The sequence below is a fragment of a genome, unplaced genomic scaffold, assembly GCF_019419815.1.
Source record: "Pyrus x bretschneideri cultivar Hongxiangsu unplaced genomic scaffold, Pyrus_bretschneideri_v1 Contig23, whole genome shotgun sequence".
NCBI classification, from domain to species: domain Eukaryota; kingdom Viridiplantae; phylum Streptophyta; class Magnoliopsida; order Rosales; family Rosaceae; genus Pyrus; species Pyrus x bretschneideri.
In genome coordinates this window covers 4,534,623-4,560,334 of record NW_025999535.1, presented here as the reverse complement: position 1 = coordinate 4,560,334, position 25,712 = coordinate 4,534,623, and the positions used below count along the sequence as shown (strand labels likewise).

General features: G+C 37.0%; 3 protein-coding genes and 1 non-coding gene across 4 annotated transcripts; all 4 read right to left on the bottom strand.

Moving 5' to 3' along the window:
- Positions 1–151: 151 nt before the first annotated feature.
- On the bottom strand, positions 152–346 carry LOC125478150. Its single transcript, XR_007258910.1, has one exon. It is a non-coding gene; the product is annotated as a U2 spliceosomal RNA (small nuclear RNA).
- A 1,244-nt stretch (positions 347–1,590) lies between these two features.
- Positions 1,591–3,381, bottom strand: LOC103947584 (30S ribosomal protein S20, chloroplastic-like). The gene is made up of 3 exons (XM_009358499.3): positions 3,179–3,381; positions 2,741–2,904; positions 1,591–2,002 (listed from the first exon to the last, which is right to left on the bottom strand). Exons 1-3 carry the CDS (start codon positions 3,333–3,335, stop codon positions 1,769–1,771), a joined length of 555 nt encoding a protein of 184 aa, XP_009356774.1. The 5' UTR covers positions 3,336–3,381; the 3' UTR covers positions 1,591–1,768.
- Positions 3,382–4,272: 891 nt separating this feature from the next.
- LOC103931510 lies at positions 4,273–12,833 on the bottom strand. The gene is made up of 17 exons (XM_009341022.3): positions 12,675–12,833; positions 12,522–12,585; positions 12,232–12,340; positions 11,849–11,911; positions 11,528–11,631; positions 11,316–11,382; positions 11,127–11,198; positions 9,735–9,896; positions 9,261–9,334; positions 9,058–9,152; positions 8,287–8,394; positions 8,070–8,167; positions 6,552–6,689; positions 6,292–6,339; positions 5,705–5,819; positions 5,035–5,135; positions 4,273–4,640 (listed from the first exon to the last, which is right to left on the bottom strand). The coding sequence occupies exons 1-17, from the start codon at positions 12,742–12,744 to the stop codon at positions 4,554–4,556; spliced, it is 1,575 nt and encodes a 524-aa protein (XP_009339297.2). The 5' UTR covers positions 12,745–12,833; the 3' UTR covers positions 4,273–4,553.
- Positions 12,834–17,242: 4,409 nt separating this feature from the next.
- Positions 17,243–19,900, bottom strand: LOC103947583 (protein CUP-SHAPED COTYLEDON 2-like). The gene is made up of 3 exons (XM_009358498.3): positions 19,380–19,900; positions 18,891–19,174; positions 17,243–18,198 (listed from the first exon to the last, which is right to left on the bottom strand). The coding sequence occupies exons 1-3, from the start codon at positions 19,561–19,563 to the stop codon at positions 17,635–17,637; spliced, it is 1,032 nt and encodes a 343-aa protein (XP_009356773.2). The 5' UTR covers positions 19,564–19,900; the 3' UTR covers positions 17,243–17,634.
- Positions 19,901–25,712: the final 5,812 nt, after the last annotated feature.

The following is a 25,712-nucleotide window of genomic DNA, read 5'->3' as shown; positions in this document are numbered from 1 at the left end:
GCAAAAGGGTTGAATGAATTTACGATCTGAAATTCTCTTTTACAAGTTTGATTCATTTGGTGTGGATATGAAATTAGAATTGCAAACTTACAACTACAAAAAAGAATTAGATCAATCCACATATAACTATAACATATTAAAACTGGATTTGGTGGGGTGCGCCAGCCCAAGCAGTAGTGCTACACTTAGGCGACGCTCAAGAGCCCTAGTAGCAAGCTACTGTAGTAAACTCTCCCCTTTAAAAAATTAATTTAATATCGTGTGGATCATTGGTCCACGTATCAGATATTAAACTGATAAGAACAGATACTACACTTGATCTTAGCCAAAAGGCCGAGAAAGGTATGCTTAGTAATGTTTCGTACAACCTTATTTATTCTGTCTCTTTGTTTACCTATTCTTGCTGTGGCTAGTGTGGGACTAAGATGTTGGTGATGCGAGTCTAAGTCAGGATACATGCATCCCTTTCCTAGCATAGCTAGGAGGTAAAACCTTCAGAGGTATCCTTCATATTTTGTCTTCTCAATTATCTTTACGGATTAATGGTTTCTATGAACCGATAAAGGATCGATTGTTGTGTTGTTTTCGCCAGGCGACATCAAAAGCAGCAAGGTAAAGCTTTATTTTCGAGTTTAAGTTTACCTCTCTTGATGGTATAATGATCTGAAACAAGACGACGAAGGCTTTTTCGATATATTTGAGTTCTGTGGATGATCGATGCTAATCTGTTTTTCGTTCTTAGAATTTCTTAGAATTGTTGCACACAAAGACGTTGAAGAACAGAAAACAAAAGTTCATGTCAAATCTCAAACCTCTTCTGCATTTACGTAGGGAGAAATTTGCACATACTGTACATAGAAAGTTCATGCATTCATTGCCTGCAGTTGGGTTGTGTCTGAACCCAAACGCTGCTAATTAAGCAGTCTCGAAATCAACACTGATGAACGGCACCTCAAACATTTTTGTTGTCAAAGTATACAAGAAGGTTGAACGGGATTGATTACCTGCTCCTAAAGAATGCTTCGCTTGGTGAACACACTATACTTCGGGTACTGTTATAGCAAAAAAAGCACATCACCGCTCACTGAAATCCGACAAGGAGGAGGAGAAGGATCGTCACACTCTCCTACTTCTTCCACTAATCAGGACTCTCCCTGTACTACTGATCAAACTTAGCTAGCTTTAGCCAGTAGCTGTTGCCATTTACAACTTTATATATGTCGGGGATATTTTACTTGAGAAGAGAAACTATTATCCGAGTTGAATTTTGTTTGAATGTGTAGGAAACGAGAGCATGGTCGAGTGTGTAATGGAAGTAGTTGAAGAAATAGAGGAGTTTTGGGGGGAGATTCTGAACTTGCTGACCAACTAGCTGACATACCGGAACCTCTTCTGGACGAGGGAATTTATGAGTGTATAGTTTCAGGTAGCTACTGGCAAACCTACGAAAAAGTAATAGATCGATCGAGTTCTCTCCAATCGTCGATGCATAGTTCTTCTCACATTCGCATTTCTATGTAATGATTTTCACTCGAAGTCGTCGGCTCTTGTTGGATCATGGAAGAAAAACTTCGTGCTGAAGTTATAGCATCAGTGAAAAATGACTTTAAATCTTATTTGATGATTGAACCTTGAATACTTCCAGATTTGAATACGGCTAATCATGTGCCAAATAAAAGAGAAGTGTATACATTCAAAGGACAAATGCTACACATTACAAAGGCAAAATGTTATGGGAAACAAAAGACCGACCCAACAACGGGTTGTGTTAGACACTAGCAGCTTCTGGAGTTGGGGTGTACCAGCCATGGTGGACCTCAACAGCCTTCTTTCTTCTAGCCAGTCGAGACTTTCTCCGTGCTCCCGTATTCCTGTGCAGAGTTCCCACCTTAACTGCTTTGTCAATAATTGAGTATGCCTCTCCAATGAGCTTCTCAATAGAAAGGACCTCTTCGGGTGCAGCATCTGGCTTCTTCTTCAGCCCATCCAGAGCTTCCAAAACCTGGAAAAGGTCGCCAAATATTAATCAATGGCATTCCAATTTGAAATGCTAACCATTCCTTTCTCAGCAGGTAACAACGCTAACGGGGTCTTTCAAACTTTATCTTCCCATTTAATAACAGAGAACAGAAGGAAACAACACACATTTAATAACAGAAACACCGGATAAAACAAAAACTTTCATGGCAACTCGTACCATCTCTGCAAACATATATACTAGCCCACGTATCCTTACAGTATACAAGCACATAGCTAACATTTTTATCTGAAATCACTCTGTTTTTTAAAAGATGATGCTCCAAAACTACTAAGCAAAATAATTTCTCCGGCACAACTTGCGTTACACCAAATTCCATCTATACATTATCTTTGGTACAATTGCCTTTCCATAACTTATAGAAAGATGCTCTTCAAGACAAACATATAGATTAAGAAGTAAAGATGTCCTTAACTTAGAACAAGTATAATTTAACCAACCAAATGATGAATCCCAACGCAGAACTTGGTCGTTAACGTCAATTATTAGATCAATTTAGACAGTGATATGGTTGCACAATTAGATGAGAATCCAAGTATCAAACATGGTCACAAGAAGCAAAACCCATCAGTTAACAATGTAAGACAAGTGCTTCCTTCAACCCGAAACCAATCAGAATAAACTTATATTACATACAATGCAAGCCAAAAGAAGCAAAACCCATCAGTTAAAATCTAATTAACTTGCCGAAAAGAGAAGTACCTTCTTCATTCGGGTTTTAATTTCGGATTTGCGGGATTTGTTGTAAATCCTCCTCTTTTCGGCCTGCCGAGCTCTCTTCACAGCAGAGTCGGGCTTCTTCGTAGCGACCTCACAAACAATGGAATGTCGAACCGGCCTCTGAAGTGGGTTCACAGCCAAATACCCTGAAAATAGACAAGAAAAAGATGTAACTTTTTCTCCTTTGATTTAACATTCTGCACTGTAAGGTGCTGAAAAATTGGTGATAATATGATACAGAAACCAAAATGCGAAATCTTCCACCCCAATAACACGACTGGGACTTGTACAACTGGGCTTCTTCGTATCTCGAAAACCCCATATTTGAAATAGGAAAAGTTTCAAAGTTTTCACGGTTAAAACAAAATTCCGAGAAGAAAAATGCAGTAATTTAAAGAGAGAGAGGAGAGCTTTGATTACCTTTGGAGAAGAAATTGGGAGAAAGGGTGGCTGAGAAACTAAGGGAAGTTGTGGAATGAGTAGTGGCAGAGGAAGTAGAAGGACCATTGAGTGAAAGCTTGCCGAATCTTGAAGGGAGGGATAGGCATGGAGATAGGCAATGAACTGCAGCTGCCATCTCTCTCTCAAATTGTTTGAAGCGCTCTATCTGCAGTGCAGAGGGAATGCTCTTACTCTGAATTTTATCCACTAAGAATATGAAACTCCTATTTTACCCCTGGGCGAATTGGATGTCTGGAATTACTCTTCTGTCCATCATAATTTTATTTCACAAGTATTTTGTTAAAAAGGAGCGGCCTACATTTAAATGTGGGGTTTGTCTGCGCTGGATGTTGGCCCCGCCGCCCGACGGTACATTAGTTTGTAAATCGTGGCCGGAAAGAGGGCGGCCACCCTGATCACGACGACTGAGTTGGGTAGGACTCGCTGTTATGAGGTGTCGGAATTGTGGCCGGTTAAGCGGCCACAGGACCGAAGGGCTGCCTCAAGAAACAAGTAATGGAAGGTGAATTTTTACAACATGTTGAAAATGCTAGTGAGTTAATGAATGCCACAGTGATATTGAAAATCTTGGTAGACTTTTTCAATACCCACGTAGATTGGATTTGCAACTTTGGTAGATGAATGAAAACATTGGCAATGTTGATATGTGGACTTGGAAATGAAAGAGATCATTTTTCAAAAGGTGTGTTGTAAATTTTCAACATGTAACAATACGGAGTTGCTCTATAAATAGGGCACTTCGACTGCTATCTACAGATATAAAAAAGAGAGAGAAAGAAAAGATAAATAACATCAGTATCTATTCCTCTCACTTTTATTAGTCATTCCCTTGTGTTACAATTATAATGTGATCTTTTACACTTGCTTCGCTCCTGTAATTAGTTAATGCTATCTCTCTAACTTTTACCTATTTATAACACTACATTATTTTACGAAGTCTATATGTTGTTCCAGGCAAATGTGTTGACTTTGGAGTTGTGAAAATGTCGAACGTTATTTTCATGTTGATTAAAAAGCTTCCATGATTTTGTAGTTTTAACCGATACTTGTACTGAAACCAATATTTCTACCTTTAAACTGGAATTAAAGGAAAATTCTGTATCCTGAGAAACTTGAGAGAATTGTCTTTGATGCTATATGGAATTCCAAATTCCGCTCTAGCTTTACATATTTAAGTTCTAAACAGCAGGCAGTAATTCTCCTTTAAATTCACAGCTTAAAATTCAGGAGAATTCACATCTAAACACACTTCCACTGTTAATATGAACAAACTTTTGTAGGCAACATACGGTAAGAGTATACTCATAAGCTGCACACGGTGGTTGATGTTAGTCTAGAATCTGTCCTCCGTCACCACCACGGGTTGAGCCTCAAGGTGCTTCCTAGCAAGGTACGGACCTATTTTAACAGCTTCGTGCAACTGCGTACCGAAAGGAAAGGAACAAGAGAAGATACATGAGATGGTAACATGAGTGTTTACGAATGATTCGTTGTTTAAGAAAAAGAGTGAATTATAAAGATAAAACATTTTATTTTCTTATTTAAACCAATAGGTTACCATTTTCAGTTTTTTGTTCCACAACTTTTCCCTTCAATGGTTTTCAACTCTCCCCCCACATACACCAGACAATTCACACAGATGCACACGATGGCAATTGCACTAGGGTATATGGATCAAACAAAATTCAAGAAATGATATGTACACCAGCGTACACTTAGGTCCGACCGTTTAAATTATTCCGTGATGTAATCAAGGATCCCCAAAAACTCCCCCACTCTAGGAAATATAAAAATGAATGACGGTTATAACTAACCTTTGCCGCAATCCCAGAAAGAGATTGGTCGCTGGCAAGTTTACTTGACATGTTAAAAGCGGTGTGGATAGCCTTGCAGCAATTGTATCTGGCTTCCATACCTGCACAGTAATTTTCATTCACGTGAAATAGATAAGATACAAATAATTAAAGCCAATTGAATTTCAGAACCCAAAATAAGAAACGAGAGTTGTCATTTTGTCCGAGTCCAAAGGAAATTCAGACACCAGAGGAAAGCATATTAAGGGTTTGCCAAATTCTGAAATATGCAACCAAACTTCAATTCAGAGGGAAAAGTAAATGATATAGCATAAAGCAGGAGAAAATCAGAGAGATCGTTGTAACAAAGATCATGCGATCATTCTATATAACGCCTTTTGTCAATTCACTCTCTAGTCAATGGACTTTTAGAAATTCATTCGAGAACCAATCCAAAATAATAATTTAGCCCATGTAAGATAATAAGTATTGGTTTTATCATTCAAAATACACACAACCGAGCACTGAAAAGTCAGAATGTATCACGTAGTTACGGTACCACTGGAAAGAATTATCTGTTATAAATTATTAGAGAAGTACAAACTACAAACTAATTCCATGTAGTTAATTTTATGTATTTATAAACTTGCAACGTAATAAATTGAGTGAGTAGAGAAAAAGTGAACCAGACCTAGTTTAGTGGTTTCAGTAACTGGATCAGTTACTATATTTATTATCTCTTGCTTTGAGCAAATCTCCATCAGGCACCATGGACGAGCCACCAACCCAGACAGCATTCGATATCCCTGAATTATCCACATTTAATAACCACAATAAATAGCAAAAATATATAAAATTACAAATATAAGCATCAGATGTGCTAACAAGATAAATTTTTATATCTAAATTTCTACTATATGCCTACAGAAGTATCATCAAACTTCCAATTTTTAAATTTACTTTACACATTGTTCTTTACCACATAGCTAAAGCATAGCACTTTGGTTACTGATAAACACTTCCAAAGGTGATCCACAATATAAAAGTAGTGTGTTTCCAAAAAGTAATTAGTAATTACAGTAATGAACAAAACAACAAACACAAAATACTCAGCCAATTTAAGTATCATACTTACAGATGGAGTCTAAGGGGTACAACCAAACTAAATGGAGCATGTTACTTAAAACTCCAAACTTTCAATTATATACACGTTCAAAAAAGTATTCAACAGTCACACCACTAATAATCCACAATTCATGATTTTATTAAACGTCTCACCGCCAAACGAATTTCCGAATCCTGTTTGAGAACTGATAGGAAAAGACCCTGCCAATTGCATCAACAACTAAGTAAAACTTCCACACATGTTAAAGACTTAAATGACGCTGAAAAACAATTGATCTGTTCAAAGAAATTGTTGGATTCATGCAAAAGGATGAAAATCCAGGCAGGCAACCTGCACCCATGTGCAAAAAAAAATTTGGAGGTTTATGAAATAATATTTTGGGACAAAAATTAAGAAGGAAAAAGTTGCTCACAGATGGTGTCAACTTTGAACTCTTAGATGCTGTTTCATAAATCAAGCGTCGAAGGCTTTCTTCTGCATCACTAGTCAGTATCATGCTGTTCACAGGCCGAGTTTCTCCAGAGATGTTTCCAAGGGCATGTAAGGCAGCCTTTATTTTCATCAAAGAACGATTGAAGTAAGAATTTGAACGTAAACTACAACACACACTATCTTTCTTATCATCACCAAGTATTTGGACAGATCACAAAAACAGTTGTCAGTCAATTATTAGAAACATCTTATTATATCCCATGTTTACAATCCAAACTATTCATCATTTTATTAGGACAAAACCAATATTCCAATGGATGCAATCAAGGAATAAAGTTGTTTTAGGGTCCATGAAGGTTGTTGTTAGATGTGGTCAACACATAAGATCATCCGTGTTCAAGTACGTTATAGCAGGCATTCTAATCTCTCTCCCAAAGGAAGGTACGTGTAATAATCTGTTATCCCTGTTTACATGATATGGCAACTGAGATGGGCTGGAGCACAAAAGTCATGTTTAAATAAGGGTGTGAAATATGATGGCTCCTAGGGACAAGGGAACAAGGCCCGTTAGGGGACACTATATCATCAAGTGAACAGAGTCAACAAGTATGTGGGAATTAGTTTCCTACTTCGAAGTCTCATCCAGTCAAATAATTGTCAGTGATTCTAGAAAACACATCATAAGACACTGGCTAGCATTCAGATTATCCAAAGCTGATTGATTATTTAAATCGTTTTTTTGACTACGGCATTATTAATCCCTAACAAGTTTATATATATATATATATACACCTCTAACCTCAACTATCCCCATTTAATTATAGATAACAATCTTCAACTGCTGGGAGAAGAATACTCACGGCTCAGGAGTTATTAAAAAATTTCATTTACAAGTTCATTGTGGAAGTTAAATTGTCAGACCATATTTATCACATAACCCCTATTTGCCACGCAAGGTGTATCTAGTAGGCTGCAACAGGTAGCGGATTTAGAAGCAGGAGAGTGTCGTACAGCATACTCAATAGTCCAAAAAGAAGCAGGAAATTGTAGTATAGCATACTCGTCATTGTCATCAGCTTCCTTTACCATTTGAAAGGTGTATACCATGACCATGCAAAACATGATGTTCTTGCAATGCCTAGTTTTTCTACTCTTATTTCTGTATTCTTTGCATGTACTTTTATTACAAATAGACAGACAGACTAGTTTGTAGCTAAAATAAGTAGATTATCTTATACCACTATATCTCTTTCTACAACGAAGATTAATGAGTGTTCTAATCCTCACTGTGACAGCATTTTAATCTTGGATCTTATAGTTAGGGTTAGCTTAGCTACTTACTAAAGATGCACACAAACACACTATTCGATACAGGAGAAGCTTTTCAGATTCAATCAAATTGGCAAATTAAATCATGATAAGGAACGTAAAAAAATTGTACAAGAAAAGAGGGCTGGAGAACTTAAACCGATAAAGCGACAAGACTAGATTCACTAACCAGTTGTTTACCACGTCCGTGCCTATCAAAGGCAGCATAGATGACATGTCTTGCAGCTGGTGGTGAACTTGACAATAGAAACTGCGCTCCTTGAATGGCTAAGATCATATTCCCATAAAACCAGGTATAAATATTAACTTCTTGATGATGATAGGTAGATATGTTTTACGTTATGAAAATCATTTCCCAAGCCTAGATAAGGTACTGGCATACTTACATGACCCTATTTGACCCAGTGCTTCAAGAGCAGATTCACATTCATCTATTTCTTGAGTATCGGATGAACTAAGTATCCCGTCTATGGCCGATAATACGGTTTTTACACCTGGAAAATCAAAATTAGTATCAAAAGCAATTCGTGACAGTTTTTTCGGTTTTACGATCTTTGGTAAAGCATTTTTTTTTTCTTTAGTAACAAATCTCAAAGTCTACCCTTTGAAATCATTTAAGATCGTCCCCATTTCAAAAGAGAATAAGTAGCATGCGACAGAAGAAATATATTTGTATAACTGTATGTATATAGCAAATTCACCTAATGTTATATGCTGGATCACTAAGTGATTTGAGTGACATACCATGGTCCAAGATATTATTTTAGCGCTCTCTTTCAAAACCTAATGGAAAATTGGGGGCCAGTTGCAACTGGAGATTTGGGGGTAGCCTTGATTCCATTGGATCAATGCAAGCAAGCAAGCCAAAAAACTAAAACTAAGAAACAAATAATGGGTGTCCACTAAAGCAGACTCTTTTCTTCTTCTTTTTTGGGTCAGAGAATGGGATGGCAAGCACCTTAACAGCAATTAATGATATCTGTCCTCGTAATACAGGTAAAAAAGCTACCAAATGTGCCAGAAATATGCAGGCACTAGACTACAGGGGCATCGTATATGCAGGATGAAAGGAAAAAACAGTGGTTTTATGATACTCTGGAATGATGTGAGCAGATATTATTCATCATATTACAAATTTCCAAATCTGTGAGACTTACTTAATTCATCAGCAAGTATGTAATTCTCCTTGGACAGAATTCTTCCACTAATCATCATTGCCCTTGTTCTTAAAATCGACTCCATTGATTTGTTGCTACAAATGTTATACAATGATATTATGTTGTGTCACTTCTGTCTCTAAGACTTTAGGCAATATAGAGCATTCAAAACGAAACAGATAACAAAAATGTTGTTTAAGCACCTGATTATAGAACTAAGCAGTTGCAGAAGGGTGCTTGCAGACAAAAACTCTCTACCATGCTCGATCTCTGACAACTTTATCATTTGAGCACATACAACAAGAACATCTCAATATACAGTTTTTAAGCAAGGAAATAGACTGTCAAAAGAAAACAATACCAGAAATTTGGAATTCTTTATCGATTGGATTGTAAAAGAAAATTGAGAGAACTTAATACATGCCATTCACTTGGAGATAAAACATACAAATTAAGGGCCACAGTTCTCTTAAGCATTGTGTACTAAACATTGGTCCTAGAACAAAGTAGTGGACCTGCTTTTTTCATCTTCATATAATATATGTATGCTTAGTTGTTCTGCATATCTGATTTCTAAGTTTCAACACAGAGCATGCAGAAGATCATTTTGCAGATTGTGCGTGAGAGAGAGAGAGAGAGAGAGAGAGAGAGAACAGTGTAGATGACCAATGGCCAACCTCATACAAAAGTTCCAAAATGCTCAAGGTTGAAAGGGTATCAGTTGTGTTGTTGATTTCTGCCTCAAAAAGTCCAAGTAGATTTGACTTTTGAACTACTGATGCTACATCGGCGGACACAGAGAATAGCTTCACTATCAAAGCCAGAACCCGGACCCGTCCCTGCAAAACATTAATATGATTTTTCTTTAAAAGACTTGAGCAGAGAAAATCAGAAAATAATCTAAAATCAAGCACAGTAGCATATATGACTAATATCAATATACATGGAAGTTCGTACAGAGATTGTAAACGCATACAAAAACATTTCGTTTGACTGTCTAAAATTGGTACGTCTATATTAATGGATTAAACTATGGCTTGTTTTATTAACACCCCACATTTTGATGACTACACCCCACGTACTTAATACACCCCACATTTACTTTTTAAATTAAAATTTTTCTTAACACACCCCATGTATTTTCCAATACTACCCTCACAGCTCACACCTCACATCTCGTACACCCCACACCTCACATCTCGTACACCCGACAATCATCAACTAATTAACCACACATCAAACTCTTCATCTCTTTCACACAATAGAATAATCCACATTTTACAGACAAGAAAGATGAATTAAATTGTATAAAATCTCCATCTTGCCATTTGATTTATAAACATCCGTCAAATTTTCTTGAACAATCATGTTGGATTCTAAGAAGCCAGATGGACAAATGGTAGGAAATATTCTTATAAGGTCATGTCAGTTCCAACCAGCCAAAAAACATTGAATTTCTTCATCATCAAACAGCCGCAAGAATATTACATTTATTACATCTTAAAATTTTACAACATTCTCCAGTTTTCTTCCTATTTCTTGGATTCCAACTAGAGCAGGGTTTTGCAAAAAGTCAATTTTTATTCCATTATTTAAATAATTTCTTGAATGTGAAAACCAACGAATGAACGAGGAGCAAAACTCGATTTTTTTTGTTCCATTCATCAAAAGATATATTTTGATCAACTTGTTTGTGTTTTTAGGGTTTTGTTCTACAATGGGAGAGTAAGAGTAGCTTTGAGGGCTCGAATAGTCATTTCATATTAGAGTTACAAGTTGTTTAGAATTACATTTTTAAGTGGGGTGTATTCAGCAACATGTGGGGTGTTAATAAAAAAACCCTAAACTATCCTCAACTTCTTACAACCACTTTAATATATGCCTCTGATGCACATGTCAACAGCACAAATTAGTCAAGTATCACTACAATGTTGTGTAATAGAAAAATGCAAAAGACCAGCATCGCTGATAACTAGTTTTCTTTTACAGTTCTTTCACTAAAATAACAACCAAATTTCAGGAAAGTTTAACTGTATATTTATAAATCACAAAAGTAACAGTCACCCTACCACTGACGAGCATTGGGCTGCTAGAGCCCCAAGATGCGTAGCTTCTTTAGTATTAGCTGGGAAAACAATATCCTACATATTGACAGCAAGGGATTTTCATAAGTTATCACAGTGCAGGTATTCATTAAAACAACATTTAAGGAGATCACATTTAAAGTCAGAGTAGAGCAGTAAATGCGATGTCCATACCATGCCCTTGGGAGAACCAGCTATCTTCTCTATTGCATCCATTGCTAGAGTTGCAACTTTTTCATTGCTAGACACCAGAAGAAAAACATTATCATGAACATCAAAGATAAAGGCAAAAATGAAAATGAGAAATAATTTACCCCAAAAAAACCAAGACTAAAAAATAATAAAAGATCCAAGTATTGATCTTCAACTTAAAATTTGAAACTTACCCATGAATGAGGCAATCAAGCAAAAGAGGATATATATCGTGGTCAAGTATAAGCCGTGTTGCAGAAACAGAACCTTCATTCAAATTCTCGAGAAGGCAAGAAACCTGAAGGTTGTTTTCATGACAACAGGTTACACTAGCCAATAAAGTTGCCAGTTACTTATATAAGTTTCAACTTTCAACTCCCCCAAAAAACAAATTGAAATCAAATATACAATAATCCATAACAAACAGATAAAAAGTATCTAGTTAGGAAGTAGGAACAATAACATTCAACAATCTCAAAATAAAGCAAAGAAGAATAAGAAGTTTTTATACGTACCGTTGTACAAGCTAAAGATTTGACTTCCTGAGACTCTGCCGTCAGACCAACTTGTACAAATGGCTGAAGAAGAGCAAAGGGAGAAGTTTAAGAATCTAGATAGACACAGAATACATACAAAAGCGGCTTTATTTGTGAAGATTAATTGGGTTTATACTATGGCTTAATTTCTTTTATTTGATTGAACCAGAGCGACATGTTCATCGACAGAGCATCCCTTAGGGCATTCCGATACATCATAACACGAAAGCTTTCAAGTGTCATCAAAGAAGGATTAACTGTATCCTAACCAAATTCGGGAGAACCCCGCTTTCTTTTTCCACAATAACACTAATAAATTCATCAACGACATGCAATCAGTTAGCACAACAAATGAGGCATACCATGAACTGGGGGATGAGAGAAGCGCCATATTTTGTCTTGAACACCCTTTCCAAAACAGCAACCAGTGTGCTTTCCAGACCCGGCACATCGGTTTTCGTTTGCAGAGCACTGCAGACGAGAAACAAAACAAATTCAATACAGACCACGGTTAGGTTTCATGAAAAATTTGGCGACTTTCATCAAACAGTTGACATGCACACAAACCCACAACCAAAAATTGAGAGGATATTGAAATCGAGCACAAAAACTTGGAAAAAAAATTAAGGGTAGAAGCAGAAAAAGGGCTTACTTGAGAATGACGGGAAGTGGGAAGCGATTGAGGAATTCCTTAGCTGAATCGTCGTTTTGAAAACCTGCAAAAGGAAAAAAAACAGTGATATTTGTTAAAAAATTGGTTCATAAAAACTGGAAGGAAAGCGAGCGGAAAATGGTAAGTGCTTACCGGCGAAGTTTGCGAAATCGGAAGCAGCTTCGAGTAGCTGAGTTGGGTCGTCTACTGAGTACTCCTCCATAGCTTACAGCACACGCAGTCGCACCGAAACGCTTCTGTGTTTCTGAGAGAGAGAGAGTGTGTGTGTTGGCAAACCAGCAATGGACTTTAACACGCGTTGAGTAGGGGGGACTACGAAATTAAGACATGTCGGTTCAGTCTGAGATTGTGGACTGGGCCAAATTCATAGCCTGATGGCCCACCAATAGTGATATTTTTTTTTTTTTTACTCAAACGATATATTTTGTTAGATTAGTTGTTCGATTAGTCATTAACGGGGTTTGAATCTATGTTGTCATGCAAGAGCTCAATACTTTTCTATCACTGTAATAAAGGACCACTTCCACACCAATAGAGATATTTCACCACACGTTGATGTGCCAAATTACTATTCTTCCTGTTTTGATACCACATAAGGCGGTGTGCTTTTGGTCATCGCATCAGATGATATGCCAAATTAGAATTGATGATTCCAAAAAATATATTTGTGAGAATTCGAACTCAAGTGGAGAATTCTAAAAATTCGCTCACTTTTTATTTGTCATTTAATGTATGCTTCTATAAACAGTCGATTTAGAAATGTTCATTTTTTATAAGTATCAAACAAATTGACGATTTTTATTAACAACTAACATTCTCTTAATATGCGGTCTATAAATTTGATAAGGTTTGTTCATTTTTCATTTCATTTTTAAATATTGGTTGAGTTGTGGCGCTGGCTTTTGCGACTAATGAAGGACGTTTTGGGTGTCTAGGCCCATATGGAGTTGGGGGGAATGGCAGTTCTTCTACGATACTTTTGGTTTGCATTGGGCCTTTAGCCCGCTACTATACCGAGATTATAATGTTATAGTACATATCTTTTATGTATCAGGTTCGATTATCGTTGAATGTGAATTTAGTATAAATTATTATGTTGTATGATTTTGTGGCATAATCCAAATACTCCACCCGTTAGTATAAAATATATCGTTGTATCACAAAAATTAAAATATAACTCAATCTACATAAACAAACCAAACCAGTCCTTTTAGTTGGTTTGTCGGTAGATTCAATCCTTTTGACATCATAAGTAAATAAACAAACGTTTTGTATTCTTTTACATGTATCAAATAAAAATGAACTATTTGATAATTGATATGGAGATTTTGAAGAAAATAAATTACAACTTTATTCTTGAAGATAAAATGGTTGATATCACTATCTAATAAGAAATAACTAATTTTTCATGATTGTGCGCGATTCAGATTGATTTGATTTGGATGGCATTATTTTGTTCACACGATTTTCGCCCAACTCTATAAAAATCAAGATAATCCCAATGTCAAGTTGTTCAATCAAATCATTGTTATAAACATATCCATATATATGTTACATGTGTAAGAGGATACGAATAATAAGCCAAGAAATACCAGAGATGCAATCATACGCATAAGAAAAAAGGGCCTTGATATATATAACAACCAAAATTACACAGAGACTCATAATTCACTTCTCCTTCCATAAATTCCAAACCCTAGCTTTTAGTGTTTGGCTCTTTCTTGTTTGGTTTCTTTCTGTTTGGCTTCAGACCCATATATACTTTCATACCCTCACCCTCTGCAAAGGAATGTCTAAAAACCAAAACCAAACAGGGTACAACGCGTGCCATGCTATTTCCATGAACAAATCCTCCAATGGTCCTCGAAATGGTCCCGCGTACGTGCCCTCCACAACACACATACCCTAAAATGTCACACTACTCATTGCTTTCCCATATATACACAGATCATACCCGTCCAATATCAACCTTAGTGTACCTTAAACTGCTGACCACAAGTCATCATCCACCATCATTATGGACTTCCACCAATGGGTTCCTTCCACGTGTCGGGAGATCAACGTGGAGCAGCTTGCATGATTGCACAGTATTTTGTCATGCCATGCATCTTTGTTTGGATTTTTCCAAGCTTTTAGGGTTTCTGCAGGAAAATGAAAAGGGCCCGCGGGCAGTAATTGTTCCAAAATTAAACACCAACTGGCGACAGATTTTCCATTTTTTTGTATAAGCAGAATACCCGTTTAATAACTTTTGTTCGTTTGTTTATTTTTTTCATATTACTAAGGATAAAAATGAGACGGAATTTTTAGCTCAAGTGGGTAAAAACGTCTCCGCAAAGCTGAATTCCGGCGTTAAAGCTGGTTTTAGGGTTTCCCTTTGTACATTTGGATAGGGAAATGGGGATGTCAAGGGTTCTACGCTCCAATGGATGAGCTAAATGAGAGTTATCCCACTTCAAGATATAACCTAAACCTTAAATGGGAGTTTAAGTGTTTTACTTACACCCCCTCTTCTCTTATTGGAGCACGACTCCAATAGGATGAGCAAAACTAGAGCTCCCCCACTTCAAGATATAATCTAAACCCTAATTATGCCACTTTTTATAGTAAGCTTGGCCTGGTGTTCTACTTACGCCCCTTTTTTCTCTCATTCGAGCATGAACAGGGACAAAGAGTGGTACAGGTGGGGATAACCCCTACCTAAGCACTGAAGAAGCTATAAGAACATCCGTTTTTACATATCCGAGACTCTGTTTAATTTCCTCCTCTCCCACTATTGGTTTCATCCAAAGAAATGAAAATTATGAGTAGAGTAATGCAGCCGTCCAAACAGTGAGGAAAAGTAAATGCAAGGTTGCATAATGTGTTTGCTAGCAAGCTATGGGGGTGAGATATATGCATGGTCCCTCCCCTAAGCTAATAAGCTAAGCTGACAAAGAAAGAATACAATGTAATGTAACAGAGAGACAGAGTACTAAATGTATCCCTTCTACAGGACTATATATCTAGGGCCGGGAGTACCCCACTGGGAGGGCAGTGTCCTCAAGCCTCAAGGGTCTCTATGCTTACCCCTAGAGTCTCTGTGCGACATGTGAAACGTAACCATCTATGTCTACCAAATTCAACTCACCATTAATTGATTTGGATGATACACGTCTGTGGCAGGTCTCAACAACAACAATAATCCACCAAAAAAATAAACCGATTATTAAAGATCACAAACACAGATTTAGTATGTTAAAACTGGCAATTAGCCTAATCATATTTTAAACAAAAAAACCGAATGGAAAATCATGTCATTATTCATTCGCACAATGTAGTTTGCCCAGTTTCAACTTTCATACAACGCGCCATTAGACAATGAGGAAGCTAACTGCCCTTCCTTAAATTTAACTGAATTGTTAGCCTAAACATGACATAATCCTATTAGAAGGGACAAGTGTCACATCCTATATTTGTTGATCTTGTAAGGGAGTGATTGAACTCATTAAATTAAGAGTTTTTTTAGCGTGACCGTCATACGAGATAGTACATCATGTGTCTTCGTATAAATGGTAGGGTATATGTGTTAAAAAGGTTAAAGCTAACTGCCATTCCTTAAATTTAACTGAATTGTTAGCCTAAACATGACATAATCCTATTATAATTAGAAGGGACAAGTGTCACATCCTATATTTGTTGATCTTTGTAAGGGAGTGCTTGAACTCATTAAATTAAGAGTTTTTTTAGCGTGATCGTTATACGAGATGGTACATCATGTGTCTTCGTATAAATGGTGGGATATATGTGTTAAATGGTTAATAACTTCAAAATTAAAATTTTTCACTACTTACATAAAAACATGTGATGTACCATCTATGTTCTTGTCACAACTAAAAATTTCTCCATTAAATTGGACGACAATCTCAAATGTACTGTAGAAAATATCAGTCCTTGTAGTAACGTTGTGTAAAGTATAATATAACACAACATATGGGTGCCTTGAGTCCATTTGTGGTAAGAATCTATAGTAGTTATACAATTGAAAATTGCATTTCAAATTTACAACCAATAATTACGGAGATAATACCAAATTAATTTCTTTAAGTCCAACACCCTCGGGAAACTAAACAAGTCATCAAGGCTGATCAACATAAGAGATGCAGCACAACTTATGACTGCCAAGGGCTGCCTCGTCATGAACGAAGTGATAATTGAGTTCAATATACGGAGTACGAGCTTAATGAATCTAATTAGCAGCAAGATAGGTGATACTAAGGTTGTCACAATGCAGAAGCACGAAAATAGAGACGTACACCAGGCTCACCAAGAAGAAAATAACATGGGTAAGATAGATCATGAAAACTGTTAAGTTACTTTTTGAAATGCTAAGAAATGAGATTAGTGCCAAGATAAAGAAAGTAATCAATGAAATTAGTGTCTAGATAAACAAGGTAACCACTGATAGCTAGTATATATATAGATAGTGTTTATTTCTTTTTCCAACTAAGAAAATGAAGACTACGAAGAAATTAGAGGTAGCGCAAGTCCCTTTCATGATCTTTTATGCTTATCTTACAAGTGCAATAATGCTATGAAACAGGACTCGAAGCTCTACATCTGCAAGATAATAATTGGCAAACCCTATGCAGAAATCAACGAGGCAAATCCTATACCCACCAGATCGACTTAATAACATCCAAATGACAAATCAAACATCATCACAAAGAATACGTGCAATTACCATTTAAAGCAAACCCAGATTTTCTTCAGAAAAAGCTACAGCAAACCGCATCAGAATATCTAATTAAATAATGCAAGATGCAGGTGAATCAGATTCACCTGTCACTGTTCCGATCAATTACTACAGACACATATACCGTCCTGCATATCACAGTAAATAAGCACTTACTGAATTTACCATCAAATTAATTACTTAGTTAATTAAACAACACCATAGAGTTTTAATCATAGCATAAAACAAGCATAAACTACTGATAAAGTCATCTGAAATACCGAAACTATCCCTACTACTGCTAATTGCACTGCACAACGATCGTTTTAGACGAAAAGTCTTATAACGCCCCCGCACGCGTGGGAACCTCTAGGGTTTTCAAAGGCACTCGGTCTTGTGGTAATTCCACATGCAATCCAGCTCCGTGGGCCCCACGGTCCTGGCTTCCTCAGGTGCCGGAGGCCAGTTCCCGGTGCAATCGACAGAGGATCCGCCGCCAGCAAAAGAGCCGCCGACGTGGACAGGGGGATGAGACGGCACTGGGGAGAAGAAGAAGGGCAGCTGGAGATTCTCCTGCAGAGACCGGAGGCTCGGGAAGGCCGAGACGCCGCCGAAGCTCTGCGGCTGGGGCGGCGGAGGGCGAGCCAAGTCGAAGCGCGAGGCTGAGAAGTTGAAGCCGTTGTTGTTGGGGTTGGTGGAGAAACAGGACACGTGCTCCCTTGAGATTGGACTGTCGTAAGAGCAGCCGTCGCCAGCGGCGGAGACGGGTTGGTAAGGGGAGGAATCGAGGAGGGCCGGGAGGGAGACGGAGGAGGGGGAGCTGGGTTCTGGGTAGAGGGAGATGCTGCTGGTGGAGCCGTTGCCGATCCGGGTCTTCTTGGATCCCAGTCCGTTGCCAGCCGACCCGCTTTTCTGAAAAACCCGGGAAATGACCCACTCGTCCTGCACGTGTGTGAATCAATGCCATGGGCGACATTGGTGAAAAGAAGGGTCAGCTTTTTGTGAAAAATTAGTAAGGGTAGGTGGTGACGTTCCTATATGCATGATTTAAACCCTAATGCAATTAATGCCCAACAAAAAAAAACAAAATTGCAGCAAACGAGGAGACCTTACAGAAGTTAATAGCAGAATAATAATGTGACCTATTTCGATAAACTATATGTACATCAGAAAAATATCGAGCGATTAATGTGGAAAAAAAACATTACATGGAAATTGTAGTGATATTTGAGAGAGGAAGTTGAACTCGGGCTTTCACATGCATATATGAATGTTTCAAGTAACTGAGATCTTGGTTCAGAATTGTTATTTATGCTCAAAATTTTCAAGTTTCAGGTGTTCGATGTTATGATACAAGACAGCTTGGAGGAGAATATAGGGAGTACCAACAGAGAGATCCTCTACCAGTAAATGCCATTAATTGACAAGTGATTCATCAGTACAATCTACATAGAAGGTTATACTTACCTAACCCTAGCTAGCAACCCCCACAGTACCAAATAATTTACCTAACCCTCGCTATAAACGATACGAGACTTCTTGAAATAAAACTTTATTACATGTTAAAATGTTGCTTAGAAATGCATGATCGTTTAAGTTTCCATTAACTTTCAAGAGAGAGTGGGAGAGAGGACCTTGGTGCTCCTGGAGAGATAGTGGTAGGCAAATCTGCCCTCGAGGCGGTACTCGTGCATGATCCAATTGGACTTTTCACCCTTGGGGGCTCTGCCGCGGTAAAAAACCAACGTCTTCTTCATCCCGACGAGCGCACATGTCTTAGAGCTGTAAATCTCCCTGTCCTTCCCGGTTGCTTTCCAGTAGCCAGCTTCCGTGGCCCTGTTGGTTCGGAGCCCCGTCGGGTATTTCCGATCGCGCAGGCTGAAAAAATACCACTCTTTCTCGCCCATCTTTGCCTTGTCTGCAAAATTAATCAACACCCAACACTTATAAACTAATTATAATCAAAATCTAACATTTGGAAATTAATTATTTCAAGTTATTTAGAAAAAAAAAATGTTGTGATTAATCGAAACCCAACATTGTAAAGTAAATTATTTCAAGTTATGTGTAATAAATATTGGGATTAATTAAAATGAGGCGGAGTTGATTAGTTGATTAATTACCAGGGAGCTCCCAAGGCTCGCACTTGTTGAGGTCGACTTCAGCAATGGCGCGGCCAGTGAAGCTGCCGTCGAGGACCTTCTTGAGGAGGTAGTAGGTGATGAGCTCCTCGTCGGTGGGGTGGAAGCGGAAGCCGGGAGGCAGATAGGTGTCGTGATCAAAGTGGGTGGAGAAGTTCATGTCCATATGGGTGTTCAGAGAGAGAAGTCAAAAAAAAATAAAAAACAGTAGAGAAAGTAGTTGGGAAGAAAACCCCAAAGGAATTCTGGAGGGGTCTGGGAAAGAGTGGAGTGTAGTGAGGGGTTTTGAGGATGTGGGGGGAGGTGAGCGTTTGATTTGTAGCTGCAATATTTGGTTTTAGAGAGAGGAAGAGTGTGAAAAGGGTTTAATGAATCTGAGTGGCAGAGAGGAAAAAGTGAAGAGGGAGATACAATAAGGTTTGATATAGCTGGAAAAATCTCTGTGGCTGTTTTTCTCTGCTCTGTCGTCTTTCCTCTCTGCCATATCCATTACCCCTTTCTCTCTCCTCTCTAGAGAGAGATTGAGAGAGAGAGAGAGAGAGAGTGATGTATGTTTCTGAGGGAGTGGGCTGTGCAGAGCTAGGGGAGTCTGTTTCGAGTATGCGTGCGTGCGTGAGAAAGTGTACAGGTAATCTCTGTCAGTGAAGAAAACGTAAGGGAGGGAACAGGAAGTAGTTTTATGAGAAGAATTCGGATTCTCTCTTCTCTTTTTATTCTTTTCTTTCACATTTTTTATTTTATTTTTTTCTTTTATAAAAAAAATATTAATATAAAATATTAACGTTATTTAATTGTGATCGTTTAAATAAAAGAAAAAAGAATAAAAATAAAAAAAAGAAAGAAAAGAATCCTTTCCTTAGACAGCCCTTTTGGGTTTTTGTGAGAGAGGAAAACAAATTTTTAATTTTTGTATTTTCCATTTCTACAGTACTCATAAGAAAAAAGGAGATGTAGAGATTTTCACCATGTTTCGATAAAGCTGTTCCCAATCTCTCATGTCAGTACGGTACATACTAATAAATCCAATACAAGCACAGAGAGCGTTGATGATTTAATACACACCATCGATTTAGCATCATAATTTTTATTATTTCAAATATTTTATTTTATTTTAGTTTACATTTTCTCTGATAAGTACAAATTTGTAAATGGGATGCAGAGATGTCTGATAATACCAGTACTTTTTTGGCAAGCTTATGTTCTTTTAAGAGAAATAATTTAAAAAAAAAAAAAAAAAAGGGTTTAAGGTATTTTGTGTACTTGTTATCAAAATGTAATTAAGGTATTCCTTTTAACGTTGGAAGTTGACCTAAATCAAGTACAATCCAAGTCTATATTATGACCTAGTCCTAGAGCAGTTAATTATTCTTCACAAAATTAACTTCTCTAAAAACATGAGAAAACTAATGAAATCAAACATATGAGCTGTAGAACCAATACAATATGTGTTTTTGTTAAATTTTGCGTCATGGGTTGTGTCCTGAAAGTAACATGCGAAACTAATGCATAAGAAAAAAAAAGCATGCATGGTTTCTGGTATTCTGCAAAACCTTTGCATTATTTTTTGCATTCGCTTTTCCGTATAAAGATTTTGGTAAAAGAACTGAAGCTTTGGAAGTGAGATAGAGAGAGTGATTGGATTTTCGTACTACTGCTTTACTTTTTAACACTGTTGGAGAGTAACATATTACAGTCAGGAAGTAGCTAAAAGTAAAGTCGATCCTCAAAAATTTATATAGGGCAGAGTCAGATAAATAAGATGAAACGAAAAGGTACTGTATAACAGTAGCGTAATAGTATTACAAGAATAAGCTAAAAAGAAAACTTGAGCTTTGGTTCCTATACTTTCATTGAATTGGAGCTTTGTGATAGACTTAAAAATTCGTAAGCATTGGTGTAGAGTAATGATTTTTTTGAGTAATTACATTAGAGCTTTTGTTTTTTTTATTAGTTGGTCCTTAAAACTCCTTATTTTGAAAGAAATTTTTGCCGTGTTATATAAAATAACCATTATTCCACGTTGTAACAAATTTAAATAACAATACTCTACAAATTTTAAATTTATAGACAAACTTCCACCCAATGCTCTTAGGATCAATATTTTAATTTTCTCTAAATTAAATTGTTTAATAATTAATGTAGTAGTTAATTAGATGATGCTATATTTAACTGATGAATTGTACAAAATCAATTTCTAGTACTGTACAGAAAAGATTTTGCAATCATTTTCCAGATATCAAGCTAAACAAAATGACAAATATTTGACTGTCTACAGTAGAAGCGGGATTCTATGTTCTTTATCACAATCGTAATTATTATCTCAATACTCCTGTAATGCAACAATATAAGTGAAAATTTGAATACTCGCTATTTTGTATTTTTAAAATTAAAGTTGAAAAACTTGAAATCTGAAAAGGTGCAAGGAAACGCACAGCTCCTGAAGAGGCCCGTCCTCTTCTTTTATACCATATTTACGCTCAATGCTTTACAATGGTAGTAAAATAAATCTTACTGGAAGTGGAAGTGGAAGTGGAAGTGGACATTATTCTATCAGACAAAAGGGTGAAAAGGTAAAAAAGAAAGTGAAAAACGGGTAGGAATGGTTGGTGAAGTTGATTTAGTGATTTTACTCCCAACAAAACTAGTGACATTTTTTAGGGTTCTTCCGTAGTCTACGAGTCTTTAATTTGGTGAAGATGATTTATTCATTTACAATATTCAACAATTCTCAAAATAAATAAATAAATAAGCTAAACTAATCAGAAATTCAAATCAATCGTTATATTGATAAAAAAATGAAACATTGAGGATGTAACAATTTAGGATTAAAATCATGGCAATCAGATAACTACGAGATTCTGAAAAACCAAGTAATCTCATTAGTTTTTGGACGAACGGGTAGTACAAAAAACAGCATCAGTTTTGAAAAAAAAAGTATTATTGACATTCTAAAAATTTCATTTCATATTTATCACTAATGTATTTTTTTTCTAATATAAAAAATTTTAAATGTAAAATAAATTTTTTGGAGTGTTTCAATTTACTTTCGAAATGGAGTGCTTCAAAATTCAACCGACTAAATGATTAAATTAAGCATGCATGGATTGTCTCAGCCATCCCATCCGTCCATCCATCAAAATCAAGGTCAAAATCAAAAGAAAGAAATAAAGAGAAGGTGGAGGTGGGAAGAGATTGATACAATCAGATTTAGACACATCATGCTCGGATTTTGAGACAAGAACCCTACCCACACCCACCGCACAGGCTCTACATCAAATCATCTCTTCTATCTGCATGCTTGGGTCTCTCACTCTACCTCTCTCAATGATCTCATATATTTTTCTTTTTGAAAGGTAGAAAAACATTCATAAAACAAAGTCAGGATGGACAAATTACGATCAACGTAACACTTGAAAGGTAGAAATTTCTACTTAAAATTTTCCATGTTTAAATCATTGAAGTTTGTTCTTATGATCATAATTATTCATATTATTAATTATACTGTAAAGATTATATCTGCAAAATATGAATTAAAACTAAAATTGTTTAGTCAATCTATTATATCGTAATGCTTTTATCAATTCAGTTCATTTGTTTTTATCAACGACTAAGCGACTTTAGTTTTAATTTATTTTTTGCAAATGTGATATTTATAGAGTGATTTATAATATAAACAATTCTGGTTATGAACATGAAGTTTTATGAGGCGAAAAAACAATTTGAAGTAAGAATTCCTATTGATCATTTGAGTAGCCAAGTTTTTTTTTTTTTTAAAAAAAAAAAAATCCACACAAGCCCTCATGATCTCATCTCACAACAATTAAATGTACTGAGCTAGTTCGTTATCACATAATGTCTTATTTTATAACATATTGCCAATGTTTTTTTAATAACATATTGATGTGGATGCAAATTTCCGTCGTCTTCTCCTTTGATGAAAATGCACCTGCAAAATAATAATACCTAAGATTAAAGCCAAAAGCCTCACGCACCCACGATGAACGTGGGCGATGTGGGCTTTTGGCCTACGTGAGACTTTTGGTCAAAAAATCTCCGATGCCAAAGTTAAAATTTGAGAGAGAAAATGTTTACGAATTTTTAGGAGAGAATGGTCTAGCATTTTAGTGGGAAAGCATGGCTATTTATAGGGGAGTGACTGGCCCTATTTGGAGAATAGGGGCCGGCCGCATATGGTCAAACTGTGAGTGTAATTGCAAGATATTATGTGAAATAATATCTTGCAATTAACTTGGCAATTAATCCCAAATTGAATAGGAAATTGGAGTTACCTATTGAGGGAGGATTTGATGAGGAGTGATGAGAGGGTTTTGAATAAATACCATTTTGATCATCTTTAACTCTTCATTGATTGAACCGTTATTGTCTGTTGCATGTGCGTGGGAATCCCGGTGTGCCTCAAGGGTAATTTTGTCCTTTTTACCCAAAAGTACACGTGTCGTCTCCGTAATTTTCTTGATTATTTTTTGCTCCACAAATGCCCCCATACCTACTGGGCTGCTTGCAGGAAAGGGTAGCAGGCATAGAGATCTCCAACTTGATGCAGATTCCCACTTGGACTTGGAATTAGATTCTTCTAAGAAAGGGAAATAAATAGCATCCAAAGCCTATTTAAGCTTACCTTAAGTAGGGGATTAAATCAACTTCGGAGGGCAATTATTTATCCCTACAAGAAAGAGAGAAAGCTAGAGGATATTTGTTCCCCCTCCGTTAGCACTTTTCTTTGCTTACCCTTGCAAAGAACCATCTTTCGTTAATTTTCTTTGTCTTCTTTTTGGGTAGTGCTGCCACGGAACAGCTGTCGAGGTGGTGCGGCACGTCTGCTGGTAGGGGCCAGAAGTCGACTTGGCATATGCCGAGGAGATGGTGTGGCAGGGGCCACAACTTGTGTTGTTTACCTTGACTGAAGCCAACGACTAGCTCGGCATGGGCTGAGGAAGTGGCGTGGCATGGGCCATGGTTTGGGCTGTCACGGCTGGCCTGCTTGCCAAGAATGAAGAAACTGCTTTAGTTTCATTTCTTAGTTACCGTAGATGGAGTTGCTAAGATCAAAGCTGCTGAAGATGAAGTGTTAGATGAGCGAATTGTTGAGTGCGAAGTGGTTGCTGCCCCCTGACCATTTGCTGCTTAGCTGGTCTTCAAGTATTCAATCATTTTAGCTGTGTGGCCTTCTCGCACTGGAGAGCAGGCCTAGATGGGTGTTGGGGAATTAATTTACCTTCTCGCACTTGAGAGCAGTTACTTTATCCTCTTGCACTGGAAAACAGACCCATATAGGTGTTAAGGAATTAGTTTACCCTCTTGCACTAGAGAGCAATTAGTTTATCCTCTCCCACTGGAGAGTGGACCCAGATAGGTGTTGGGGAATTAGTTTACCCTCTCGCACTGAAGAGCAATTAGTTTATCATCTCACACGGGAGAGCAGACCTATATGGATGTTGAGGAATTGGTTTACTTCTCGCATTGGAGAGCAGACCAATATGGATGTCGGGGAATTGGTTTACCTTCTCGAATTGGAAAGCAATTAGTTTATCCTATCGCACTAGAGAATAGACTCATATGGGTGTCGAGGAATTGGTTTACCCTCTCGCACTGGAGAGCAATTAGTTTACCCTCTCGCACTGGAGAGCAATTAGTTTACCCTCTCACACTAGAGAGCAGATCCATATGGGTGTCGGAGAATTGGTTTACCCTATCGCACTGGAGAGCATGGAAGTCATTGTCGTGAGTGCAATTGAGGAAAACTAGACTGCTAAACAATTGAAATAATCCTCAGCTTGTGAGGTCTTGTTTAGCGATTTGCTTGAGTAGGGGTGAGAAATTTTGCCATAAACCGATTCACCAACCGAACCATACAGTTCGGCTCATAATGGTATGATATAGTTTTGGTATATTTTCATAATCGTTTGGCATTTTACGAAACCGACAATTAATGGCATGGCTTTGGTAATTGATTTTGTATGCCGACGGTATGTCATACATACCTATATATATATATATGTATGTATGTATATTTTGTTTTTCTATTTAGATATTTTAGGAATTTTTTATATTCTTGACTCCTCAGTTTTAGGGTTTAGAAAATAAATGACTCCTTAGTTTTAGGGTTTAAAAATATATATATATATATATATGATTCATGCCATAATAAATATAGAAAATATTGTTAACAAAATTGATAGCATGATGATTACTGATACTATATATACACGTACATATATATGATTTTGAATGTATATGCATTGCTTATGTTTAGGATGATGGAGTTTAGCCAATCAACCGCTAGTGGTCAACATG